At 42.7% G+C, this 13,365-nt stretch overlaps 1 protein-coding gene across 1 annotated transcript; it reads left to right on the top strand.

Annotated features, from left to right (window-relative positions):
• Nucleotides 1-213: 213 nt before the first annotated feature.
• On the top strand, nt 214-12,041 carry katna1 (katanin p60 (ATPase containing) subunit A 1). Its single transcript, XM_083643095.1, has 11 exons — nt 214-408; nt 2,106-2,268; nt 2,403-2,545; nt 4,207-4,393; nt 5,138-5,253; nt 6,451-6,556; nt 6,689-6,847; nt 7,148-7,274; nt 7,645-7,779; nt 8,496-8,622; nt 11,052-12,041. The coding sequence occupies exons 1-11, from the start codon at nt 398-400 to the stop codon at nt 11,248-11,250; spliced, it is 1,473 nt and encodes a 490-aa protein (XP_083499221.1). The 5' UTR covers nt 214-397; the 3' UTR covers nt 11,251-12,041.
• The last annotated feature ends 1,324 nt before the right edge of the window (nt 12,042-13,365 follow it).

Raw genomic sequence — 13,365 nt, 5'->3', positions numbered from 1 at the left:
TGCTGGGCAGTCATTATTGGTGTCTACAAAAATAACATGCTCTGTACATAGGCGTACTCTGTAGGGGCGTGCTCTGTAGGGGCGTACTCTGTAGGGGCGTGCTCTGCAGCTGAAAAGGGCGGGTCATGCCTTCGCCATCCTGGGAAGAAATCGAACCGCGCACCGACCCCGGAACTCGTCATAACTTTCACCAGCTGCGTGGATTTTTGTTTTCTGTCTAAAAAGTTTCGTATAAAGCAAGATCTACGCACTATGGAAAACTTAACGGGTGTTGATCGTAATTAGAGTCGAGAAAAGTGTTTGTGTTCAACAGTTTTGTTTTGTAGATGCAGCAATCCCCGACTTGTGTCTCGAGTGGAAACCAACCAACCAGCTTGAAATTCAAACTGAAGACAGGATGGATACGAGGTCAGTCGATCGGTTAACGTTATTTTGAATTGAATTATTTTGTTTTGTTTATTCATTTCAAACCACAAACGCTGTCATCGCTGTGTGTTCACACTTTGTGTCGCATCGTGTTGCAGCAACAGCTGGTGTGCTTGCTGTTTTAGCTGGGCGAGGCTGCGGGCTAATCCAGGGAATAACGAGAGAGTTAATTTAACGCGAGCTAATTATTGATGATTAATCTTTCTTTACTAGCGTTAGTTAGTTAGTACACTCCGTTATTAACGTTGGCTGTGTGTCAGTGTTTGTCTAATAACTTGGCAATTTGTCGTTGGAATTGCCTGTCTCTCTGGCTGGATGATTTGAAAACAACAAAACACCGAGTAAAGATTACAGATAACGAGCGATGTACAAGATTGTAAAGGGAAGGGATACAGCGTTTTATTAGAATAATAACGGATCGATTCGGATTTGGGTTATTAAAAACGTATCAGTTTCTGAAAGTCACTATTCTGTTGCTAGTGTCAACTCTGACAGCAACTGATCGAGAGACAGTAGTGAGATTATTTGAATGTCCATCATTTGAAGTTTCCTTTCGTTCTTTGTTCCTGAGTGCTAAGTAAATAGTTTATTTCAGTCATGTTCACTTTGTCATTGTGAAGTGGTGCCAAGTAGTACTAAATGAGAATAGTTGAGAAAAGTATAGTGTTACAGTGTTCAAGAGAATATGATTGAATTTTCTTTGTACATACATTTCAATTGTAGAAAATTAAAGCACTCTCCTTACTCTTGACTAAAGTAAAGAAAAATGAATGTTTGAAATGGAACCTGCTGACTGCTTGTAATATATTGAGTCAAGTGAATACAGTTAGAAATAGTCTCCGTTGCCATTTGCCAATGCAAAACACACATGAGTGGTTGACCTTTGGCAAGGTTGAAAGGTAGAAAATTGGAGGGGGTTGGTGGCCTAGAAGCTGGAAGGTTGCTGGTTAGAATCCCAGGACCAGCTGGGAAAAAACAGGGATGGGGAAAGTGAATGATCATCAGTTGAAGACAGTGGTTGAATTGTGAATGTATTAAAGTGAAGTAGAGTTTGTTTGTTTGGATTAGAGTGTGTATGCTCAACTCAACATCCCCTGGATAAATACAGGTTTACATTTGGCCCGGTGTTGGGCCAACATTAGTCTCGCTGGCCAGCGAGACTAATGTTGGCCCAACACCGGGCCAACATTGGTAAGGTTTTAGATGGTGGATATAGGTCACACTTTGACACTTTATTTGATTAGTCAAATGCGGATACTCGACTTAGTATCAGGTGATTATAATGTATCACTAAAAAGTATTTCAGGTGATATATACGGTAATGTGCAAAGTAGTCTATACTAGATATTCAGTGTCTGGTTACATACTCTGTAGGGATGCAGCAAATAGACACAGTAACCTTGCTTCACCATCTACTTTTGTCACCTGGCTGAGTATCAACATAATGCGATGGGACTAATCTAATAAAGTGTTATCAGTAGCTACCTTGGCAATGTTACACCAAGGTTGGGTCAGTAGTATGCTGTATAGAATATAGATCGCTGTTTGCTAACATGCCAACATTGGCAAGGTATTGGCAAAATATGCAACCTAGCTGACGGTGGCCCGGCAATGTCTGGCTACTTTCCCCAATTAATATTTCCTTTTTGAGTGCCAACTTGCTCTGTCTCCGACACTAGAATGAGCCTACGGGAGATCAGCGAGAACGTGAAGCTGGCCCGAGAATACGCCCTGCTGGGAAACTACACCTCTGCCAGCGTTTACTATCGTGGAGTCCTGGAGCAAATCAAGAAACACATGTACACCGTGTGTGACAGCAGCTTCCAGCAGAGATGGCAGCAGGTGAATCTGGCATTCGGTGTCCTCTTTGTCAGTCACCGTATTAAATAAAATCTGTGCTGCGGCCAAATGATTTCAGGAAGACATTCATTCTGTCCTTTTCTGACTTTTTGCCTTTTTTGCGTTTTTTTCCACAGTTGTTGCAGGAAATCAGTGAAGAGCATAAACATGTTGAGGAGATCATGTCTACTCTGGACAGCTTTCAGCTGGGCGCAACCCCCTCGAAACCAAGCAGCCACGATGATGACTTTGTTGTGAGGCCTGGACAGGTGGAACGCAGGTACGAGACTTTTTCAAACGATCTCAGCGCCTTTTCTCCTCTTCAGGCTTTTTGAACGCCCTCTCTCATTCGCTGCTAAAGGAATTGCCTGAGTTCATGCTTTTCTAATGCTTTTTTTTTATTTTTTTATTCTGGTGATAATTCTATACTTTTGCCCCTATGTAAGATTTAGTTTAGAGTCCTTGCATCTTAAAGGGATACACCACTTTTTTGGAAGTTTAGCTCATTTGCCACATCCTCCATTCTATTGCGATAATTACTAACTTCACGACTGTAGCTCACTGTAAACTGAGCGGACAGTGCCGGTAAGGCATGGTGTATCTTGGTTATGAGCTAAACTTCCAAAAAAGTGGTGTCCCCTTTAATATAGCACATAGCTTTTCATCTCATGTTTATTGGGTAATAGTGGTTCACCTCTGTGGTACACAGATTTAGTGGGGTTGAATAAGCTGGGTGTGTGAGGACAATAATAAGCCTGATCTTAGTCATATGATTGAGATTAGCAGCGTGTTGAGTCCCTGATGTGAGCCTGTTTTCTTCTTGCTCGGCCCTCTGGAAAGGAGAGCTGCTTTGTAAATCCCTCTGGAAAGGAGAGCTGCTTTGTAAATCCCACACTTCTCCCGTCAACACTTGTTTGACTTCTTCAGTGGTTCGTCTGCTAGCATTAGAACTAGGCATGATGTACCAATAACTGCTACCGCGATATCAAGCAACCACGGTGAGCTTTCCCTGTAATACCGTTCATAATCCAGGACCCTTGTGTAATACTCTCATATTAGTTTCAGTTCAATAAAGCAATATATTATATTTTTCTTCAAAGCAAAATGCTTGACCCCCCCCCCCCCCCGTTAACATCCCTAATTAGAACATTTGTCAAGCATTTGCACACACATTGTTAACAGTTATGTGTTGCTTCCAAGAAATGACACATTGCTGTTGCCACGTGGAAAAACCTGGTAACTCCAACATATTTTGACTTCACTTGAAGGATTACATACTGTACACGTTTATAAAAGCCTGTTGGATAAACTCATAAATGTGTGATGCGTGATGTGATGTAATGTAGAGCTGCAACAATTAATCGATTAGTCGATCGACAGAAAATTAATCGACAACTATTTTGATAATCGATTAATCGTTTTGAGTACAATAGTAGAAGAGAAAATATCTAAATTCTCTGATTCCAGCTTCTTAAATGTGAATATTTTCTGGTTTCTTTACTCCTGTATGACAGTAAACTGATATTATCTTTGAGTTGTGGACAAAACAAGACATTTGAATGCGTCATCTTGGGCTTTGGGAAGCACTGATCGTCATTTGCTACCATTTTCTGACATTTTATAGACCAAACAACCAATCGATTAATCGAGAAAATAATCGACAGATTAATCGATTATGAAAATAATCGTTAGTTGCAGCCCTGATGTGATGTGATGTGATGTGATGTGGTCAAGCTCAAAGCTGTTTACTGCCTTCGTTACTAAGAAAGTTGACATTTTGGAGATTTGAGGTTTTCCAAAAGCAAAGATGTGCAACACACACAGTGACTCAAAATCAACACCAGAGATATCATCACAGGGGAACATAACTGTTTGCTGGTGAATGTTGTCATGTTTGACCTGGAAGGCGGATGATCGTAGCTCCGTCTTCTCCCTTCACAGATCTCCCCCATGTCCAGTGAGGAGGTCTGTCAACCCGTACAAAGAGGGAAAACCTCACAACAACCGGCTCAGCGTGGGTGCCAGGGCACAACAGAGGCCCTCGGCCAACGGGGACAAGAGCAAAGCCGCCAAGGGCAAAGACAAGAGGGAGGCGAAGGAGGCTCCTGGCAAAGCAAAGGATGATAAGGTGAATGATGTGTTTTAGCTTAGGGATGATAAGGTGAATGATGTGTTTTAGCTTAGGGATGATTTAGGGATGATAAGGTGAATGATGTGTTTTAGCTTAGGGATGATTTAGGGATGATAAGGTGAATGATGTGTTTTAGCTTAGGGATGATTTAGGGATGATAAGGTGAATGATGTGTTTTAGCTTAGGGATGATTTAGGGATGATAAGGTGAATGATGTGTTTTAGCTTAGGGACGATAAGGTGAATGATGTGTTTTAGCTTAGGGATGATAAGGTGAATGATGTGTTTTAGCTTAGGGACGATAAGGTGAATGATGTGTTTTAGCTTAGGGACGATAAGGTGAATGATGTGTTTTAGCTTAGGGACGATAAGGTGAATGGTGTGTTTTAGCTAGGGAAATCCCCTTTGACTCATTCACAATGCAGACTGCCCTCTTGAAGGCAAAGGTAATTCTGTCTCACTCACTCCCCACCACCCAATATAATACCCAAATAATTGTGTTATACAGCCAGGGTAAACGCCCTATGGTGAAAGAACAGGCCGCATTACAATAGTTTGTAATATTGCATAACATCAAGCAAAGCTATTTGCATTGTAGATCAAACACTATTGAAATGAGCCACGTTCACCTCCAGTCAAGCCCAGCCTGCCATTCCAGTTTGTGTGTGGCAGACAACAGAGCACGCGTGGGATGTTCAGAGCCTGAGGGAAGAGAGAAATAATCCTGTTTGTTGCCTTCCAGAACAAAGCAGATGTCCAGGAGAAAGAGGTGAAAAGGTTTGACACGACGGGATATGACAAAGACCTCGTGGAGGCTCTGGAGAGGGATATTATATCTCGAAATCCCAACGTTAAATGGTGCGTGTTGATCACTCCTTTGCCCATGCTTCATTCCATAGTCAACACGGTGACCTGGCTGCACCACTGATTCCTTTACATTCATTTAGTTGCACTTGTCTCCCACAGCTGGAAAGTTTCCCCTGAAGCGAGAAATAATGGAATACAATGTCAAGTCTTCATGGGTTTTTTTCAGGCCGATATCCAATATTTTCCCCGACACCCATATGCATTTTTGTAAGAATCTTAGTACAAATACAAACTGGTTCAGACAGGCCTATCTGAAGAGAAGTGGTTTTTAAACAAAAGCTGACGTTTGTTTTATCCTGTTGCTAACTTGACGTTGTATAAAGTGACACAGGACAGTAGAAAAAACAAAGTAGGAGAAATGAGGTCACAAACATTCCACAATCGTCTGGGTAGTGTGGAGGTAAAAGCACCCGCCTACCACCGGAGACCCCCGAGGTTCGCACCCCCGTATGCACTAGCGCTTCCTCTGATCGGTAGGGGTCAGGATGGAAGGGAACTGGTGGGAATAGCGTGATCCTCCCACGTGCTACGTCCTGCCGGTGAAGCTCCCCCTGTCAGGTGAATAGAAGCAGCTGGCAACTGGTGCATGTGTCGGAGGAAGCATGGTGCTAGTCTCGGCTCTCCCCAGATCAGCACAGGGTGGAGCAGCGACCGGGGCAGCCGGGGGGGAAATTGGCCAAGTGCAATTGGGGAGTAAATGGGGGGGGGGGGGGGGGGGGGGGGGGGGAGAATCAGGGGGAAAAAGTATGACGAATATTGGTGAATCCCTACCGCACAATGCAGACTATTAAAAGATTCTCCCTATAAACACATTTCAACATTGATGTTGATGACATTGGCCTTTTTTCAGCACAGCCATTTTTCCTTGAGACAGTTTGCAGGCTCTTATCTTTCTGACAGATTAATGTATTCTTCATTATAGGCTGTGCCTTGTATTTATCAGCTGGATTACTAACGCAGTCTGTTAGTCTAACCTGAGTTGTTTCCGTAGGGATGACATCATTATGACTTCATGTTCTGTAGGGATGACATCATTATAACTTCATGTTTCCGTAGGGATGACATCATTATGACTTCATGTTTCCGTAGGGATGACATCATTATGACTTCATGTTTCCGTAGGGATGACATCATTATGACTTCATGTTTCCGTAGGGATGACATCATTATGACTTCATGTTTCCGTAGGGATGACATAGCAGACTTGGAAGACGCAAAAAAACTCCTGAAAGAAGCCGTTGTGTTGCCAATGTGGATGCCAGAATTTTTCAAAGGCATACGAAGACCTTGGAAGGTAGGTAGTAGGTACTGATTGAAAGGTTTTTGTTTGATTTTGGAATGCATCGATAACGCCGATGCAGTGACACTTTTGATTGTTTTTTTATTTTAGCACGTGCTAATGGTTTTTATTGTTTTTTTATTTTAGGGCGTGCTAATGGTGGGCCCCCCGGGCACGGGGAAGACACTCTTGGCCAAAGCGGTCGCCACTGAATGCAGAACCACCTTCTTCAACGTCTCTTCCTCCACTCTCACCTCCAAGTACAGAGGAGAGTCTGAGAAGCTGGTCCGCCTTCTCTTTGAAATGGTAAAAGTTGTGTACGATGAGATCATTTGACTTGTTTCCAATGAAGTTGGTCAGGAGGATCTCTTGATAGAAGGGATATCGCTTGATTAGGATCAAGAAAATGATGCTTGATTCAAGAACAATCTTGAGACAACTTGATTTGAAACTCTCTCACCCCATTGGCAGATTAAGCATTTGTCTAAATTACATATTAATATGGATATACTGTATTTACCCGATGAAGCAGAAATACACAGGCAGAAACAAACTAGTTGAGGTTTCTTCTCACTCTGTGCTCACTCACTGTCTGTCTATCTGCAGGCTCGTTTCTACGCCCCCACCACCATCTTCATCGATGAGATTGACTCCATGTGCAGCCGCAGAGGGACTTCAGAGGAGCACGAGGCCAGCCGCAGAGTCAAGGCTGAGCTGCTGGTGCAGATGGATGGTATCAAGATGATTAGATGTTCTTGTGTGCAGTTAGAATTAGATTAGCCTTGTATACAGTTTACATGCATTTTAAGTCTTGTATTCCGTTTTAGAGGTCTGATGTTGATCAGGTTTCCTTCTGCACCATTTTAACTTTGAGAAATCGGACCAGTTCTGAAGGGGCTTGTTTTCCTTTTCACATTTGTGAAATTGCTAATTGCTCGTTATAATGCTAATTGGAATGAAATCCATTTAAAAAAAAAAGGAAATCTAACCTGATTAAACTTGCGGGGCTCTCTATGTTAAGCCTCACCCGTTCCTGTTTTAACTGCACTGGGCCTCTGACTGAAGCGCTGGTTTTCAAAGGTGTTTCTGTCTCTGGTGCACAGGTGTCGGCGGAGCGTCAGAAAACGACGACCCCTCAAAGATGGTGATGGTCCTGGCTGCCACCAACTTCCCGTGGGACATCGACGAGGCTCTGAGGAGACGCCTGGAGAAGAGGATCTACATCCCTCTGCCTTCAAGTACGCAAAATATTGCAGCATCGGCTCAAATCTGGATTAGTCTCTAATGATTAGAAAGAAGACAAGCGTCACATGTTGGATTAAAGTCTTGTCTTCTTTCTGTTACCTTTTGTATACAGACCGATATCGATCAAGGCAATTCCCACATTATTCAGGTGGTCATGGAAACGGCATAATTATGATTCATCCTTAAATAAAGACTGTTAATAGTTATTGTAAGTAATTGTAAAATCCAAAAGAATCGTCAGTAGGTTTGAGTCCAACTACAGTATGACTGAATCATACTAGAGCACGTTATGTAGAAGAGACAGTCTGGCTTGAGAGACAGACAGGCAGGAAGTGTGAACACAATTGGAACCGGTTGTGTTGACACTTCCTGTGGCAGAGCTTATCCTCGCAGCCTGCTTCCAGTGAGTCACACTAGCTTTGACCAGAGAGACCATCTCTGGTTAATATTGGGTAAAACAGCTGGCGTTTTGAACAGGAAGTCGTAACAAAAACAGGTCAAGTGGGCGGGGCTACATAAGGTGAATACGCGTTAATCAATTTAGAGCCATAACCTGATTATTCCCAGTAACTGGCTTATTGGTGTGTAGGTAAACATGCTCAATATTGCGTGTGTGTGTGTGTGTGTGTGTGTGTGTGTGTGTGTGTGTGTGTGTGTGTGTGTGTGTGTGTGTGTGTGTGTGTGTGTGTGTGTGTGTGTGTGTGTGCAGCCACAGGGCGAGTGGAGCTGTTGAGGATCAACCTGAGAGAGCTGGAGCTGGCTGGTGATGTGAACATGGATAAGATAGCAGAGCAGATGGAGGGATACTCAGGCGCCGACATCACCAACGTCTGCAGGTGACCTCTCTCTCCACTCACTTAACCACATTTGAACATCTTCACTGTAGCTCCTTTTGAAGACTTTCCGTTTTAGTCCAGAGACCACGGAGGTAAAAACACATACACAGAATAAAATCGCTGTCCTACCTTGCCTATTGGGCAAAGTGGTTAATTAAGTTCTGTTAATTCACTTTACATTTTGTTATTGTGAACGTTATTATGAACATTGCCGTTTCATAGAGAAAGCCGTCGCTCTCACTCATGCCATCTTACTTTTTCATTTGATGCGTTTTCTTCGGATAATGCAAGAAAAAACAATATCTTGCAGTGGGACCACTAGTTGAAACAAAATCATTCTAGGGATAATTAGTGTAGTTTTGTCTTTCCAGTGTTCCTGGAACAGTCAGTTCAGTTCACTTTATTGCCCACGCGGGAAATTCAGGGTTCAACAAGGCACTCTGGCTGAACCTCCGGCCTGAGGAACACTCCTCCCAGAGGGTGAACTGGATTGTCTGCAGCTGACCTTTCCCTCCCAGAGACCTGGCAAAAACGGGCACCGTGGCTCGCCAGTGAATTTCCACTGGAAAATTGTTTAATTTTGTTTTGCACATTCAAGTTGCCGTACCAAGAAATCAAAAGTTGTAAAATAATCTCAACTTCCTGTTATCATTGAAAACATAAAGCCTCCACAAAAATACAATCTCTGCTGGACTTGGACTTTTACAGCTTGCCTCTCAGAGTACAATTTCTGGCAATTTCTTGGCACTGTCCCGCACTGTCACAGTGCCAAGATACTCCCTGATCTTTAATAATGGACTGAGTCACTGACAGAATATAGCGGTACCAGTGTTTGCGTTTCATTTCCTATTTAATATGGGGGCACGGTGGCTCAGCGGTAGAGCTGTCGCCTCACAGCTAGAAGGTCCCGGGTTCGATTCCCTCCTGGGACGCTGTGGGCGCCGAGGGTGTGTCCTCCGCCATATCCTCAGGTGCCCACTGCCCAGCTGGGCTATCTCGTCAAAAAAGGGCCTTTCTGTGTGGAGTTTGCATGTTCTCCCCGTGCCCCCCAGGGGTTCCTCCATACGACATCGGTATGGACCCCCCACTAAAAACACGCAGAAGATCGTCATCTGACCAGTGACGACTACAACCGAAGTTGGTCCCCGGGCGCTGTACACAAGAAAGCTGCCCACTAGGGCTGCACAATTAATCGTATTTTCATCGTCATCGCGATATGAAAATGCGCGATGAACACATCGCAAAAGTCACGTGTTATCGAAAAAAATAAATAATAATAATAATAATTTACAGTGCACCTGAACGCAACATGCAAGATACCGGCTGAATAAGTGTCCAAATCTTCATGTCATTCTGGCCAATACTCTACTTCTGTTATAACATTTCAGTCTGGAATATGGAATATCTTTCAATAATCGTTATGACTAAAAGGCTAAAAGTAATCTCATGTGTAAGAAATGACTGTTCTACATTGAAGTAAAAATGTAAATAATTAACTTGTTGGTTTTGGATTTTTTTTAGCTTCAAGAGTACATTTTTGTTCGTATGACCCTCAACACAGGCTTTGAGAATCCCGTGCCACTTACTGTATGCTTAAATTAACACACTCATATTGCAAAATGAATTTAGGCCCTCACTGTAATACTTCAGAAGTTGAATTTGAAGTTCAGCATGAATACATTTGTCATTTTTTGTCTTAGATTTACCTTTGTGTGTTATTGCAATATAAAACTACATAATTGAGAATCGATTCTAGATTCTGGAATCGAGAATCGTTGGAATCGAGAATCGATTCTGGAATCGGATCGTGACCCCAGGAATCGGAATCGGAACGGATCGTGGCTTAGCCGGATCGGGGCACCCCTACCCATTAATATTTTTGTTTATAGACGGTTTTAACTTGACAACAAAAACATTCTAAATCGAACCCCCGCTCACTTCCTGTTGCAGTGTTTGCTATGGACATAAAAGAAAAAAAAACATTCAAGTGCAGGACTGACCATTCCGTGAAAACAGTCTATACAGCTGAGCGGCGAAAACAAAAGTAACGATGTCGAGTGAATATTTCTGCAGTTTGCCGAATGCTGAGAAAAAGGAAGTGCTGTGGGGTTGCGCTCTGGTGAAAACCGTCTATAGCATTTCTTTATTTATAGCAGGTCATATCGTCATCGCAATATTGAACAGTGTTATCGCACATCGCAGCTTTTCCTCATATCGTGCAGCCCTACTGCCCACTGCTCCTGGCTGCCCACCGGAGGAAGGACAAGCCTGGATGGGATAAATGCAGAGACTATATTTCACCGGCCACCGTCAGCATGAGTGTGTGTGGCCGTATGCATGTGTTGGGTTGTCGTGTGACGAATAAAGACGGGTTTGTCTGTCTAGTTCTTCTTCTTCTTCATGTAAAGCCTTCCTCTGTGCCGCTGCAGGGACGCCTCGCTGATGGCCATGAGGCGAAGAATCGAAGGACTGACGCCAGAAGAAATACGCAACATTTCCCGGGACGAGATGCACATGCCCACGACCATGGAAGACTTTGAGTCCGCGCTGAAGAAAGTGTCCAAGTCTGTGTCCGTCACAGACCTGGAGAAGTACGAGAAGTGGATCGAAGAGTTTGGGTCCCGCTGAAAACGGTGCCAAAGTCACGCCCTCCTCCGGGCTCGCCATGGGGACTAGGAAGTGAAATATTCCCCACTCATTTTCCCATTGACATTTTGGAAAATCCTAATAAAAAAAAGATTATTAACTAATAAAAATATTTATTTTTAAGAATCACGAGAGACCATAGAACATTTCACTAAAACAAACACACTCACACAAGAAAAGACATAAAAATCAAAATAAATGTTGCTTTGTTTTTGTTTGTTTTGGTCCGAGTGAAATGTTCTGTGGTCTCTTGTGATTCTGAATAGAGCTGAATCACTTGGTTTGTCCAAGTCAAACTTTTTATTAAAAAAATTATTTTAGGAAATGTCAATGGAAAAATGAATGGGGAAGTTGCTCTCTTAAGTGCCATGGGGCAATCTGGCGATGCAGACAGCATCAGTTCTTAACAGCTTTATTATTCATTAGATAAACATGTGCACCTTCACCTTACTGTGCATTATGTAAGTGTCTTGCAAAGATCACTGTTATTTAAACAGAAAAAAAATGCCAAAAACTGGGGTTTTTGCAGTATACTGACAGTTGTTCGACTTTAGAGACAGGTTTTTGCAGTACACTGACACTTGTTCCACTTTAGAGGCAGGTTTTTGCATCTATTCCCGATTTCCTGGCTGGTTACCTGTCGATTAATGTTACTCTCCCGCTTTTTATAATGCACGTGATTCTATTTGAAACTGTGGGACCATGTGCTTCTTTCCACATGTTGTGGATGTACATTTATACAATCGTAACACTAACGACATATTTCTATGAATAAAACCACTATCGATATCTTAATACAAATCTTTATTGAGGTCAAGATTGTCTTTCATGTAACTTTATTGACTTAAGAAAACTTGGGAGGAAATACAAAGAGGATGTGAGCATAAAACTCTTGAATGACGAAGCACAAACTGGATAGTTGGGGAGAAAAGATCGGCAACTGAGCTGGTGTGTTGTGCCCAAGAGGGCGAGGGGAAATATGTCTTGACCTGCAAGGTAGAGGTGAGCTAGGTCTGCATGGTGATTGACTGGTAGTGTTGTTTATGCATATGAATGGGCTGTGATCAGTTTGTCCAGTCTGTCAGAGCAAAGTGACGCATAACAAGTTTAGATTGAGATAGTTTAGATGTCTGATGAGCTGCTCCTAATCCCCAGCAACTGTCATGCAGGGTTCAATTGGATCTGGAAAATCCTTGCATGTCTGAATTATAAAAAGATAAATCAAGGCCTTAGCACAGGGGTGGGCAATAGACCCTTCTCACGGGGGCCATTTTGTGTCGAAAAGGCAGGATAAACACAGGTGCAAGCAAAACACTAATGAGGGTTTCCAACTTCCAATCATGGAAGATGGAAACCCTCATTAGTGTGTGAGAAGGGTCTATTATGTTTCATGGGGGGCCACATGAGAAACCCAGATTGTTGCCAGGGGCCGAACAAATATTGTCATGCCGTAACCCAGGAACTTTGATGATAGAGAGGACCACAAAAAAATGTCCTCGCTACCAAAGGGCCAGATTTTGCTGAGGGTTGGGGGCCGAACGGCGCCGGCGCTAAAAAATGTGGAGCATTTGAAGTCCGGTTTAGAGGAATAACTCATTTTAAATGAACAGTTGGGATGTCATTATTCAGTCTTAAACACCAATATTTGATCCTTTTCTCACTCACTTCTATGTCACCACTTGCTCTCCCTGCAAGGCTTGAAATTAACCTTTTTGACCACCTGCCAATATGGCTGCTAGATTTTAAAGTTACCAGCCAATTAGAATTTCCACTAGCCAAAATGTTTTTCTTAAAATAAACCAGAATATGAGTGGGTTAATTTAAGCATAAGTATCAGTAAGTGGCCCGGGATTCTCAAAGCCTGTGTTGAGGGTCACACAAGAACAAAAATGCACTCTTGATCCAAAATCCAAAGTTAAGTTAATTATTTACATTTTTACTTCAATGTAGAACAGTCATTTCTTACACATGAGATTACTTTTAGCCTTTTATTCATAAAGATTATTGAAAGATATTCCATATTCCAGACCGAAATGTTATAACAGAAGTGGAGTATTGGCCAGAATGACATGAACATTTGGACACTTATTCAGTGGG

This window comes from Poromitra crassiceps, assembly GCF_964638095.1.
Source record: "Poromitra crassiceps genome assembly, chromosome: 9".
In the NCBI taxonomy this organism is placed as follows: Eukaryota; Metazoa; Chordata; class Actinopteri; order Beryciformes; family Melamphaidae; genus Poromitra; species Poromitra crassiceps.
The sequence above is the reverse complement of the archived record's forward strand: the minus strand, read 5'-3'. Positions and strand labels throughout refer to the sequence as shown.

What these genes read in the sequence shown, in the direction of transcription:
- katna1 (XM_083643095.1), top strand. An exon ending in CCTGGACAGGTGGAACGCAG is followed by an intron (nt 2,546 to 4,206) that starts GTACGAGACTTT and finishes CTCCCTTCACAG; the next exon opens with ATCTCCCCCATGTCCAGTGA. An exon ending in GCAAAGCAAAGGATGATAAG is followed by an intron (nt 4,394 to 5,137) that starts GTGAATGATGTG and finishes GTTGCCTTCCAG; the next exon opens with AACAAAGCAGATGTCCAGGA.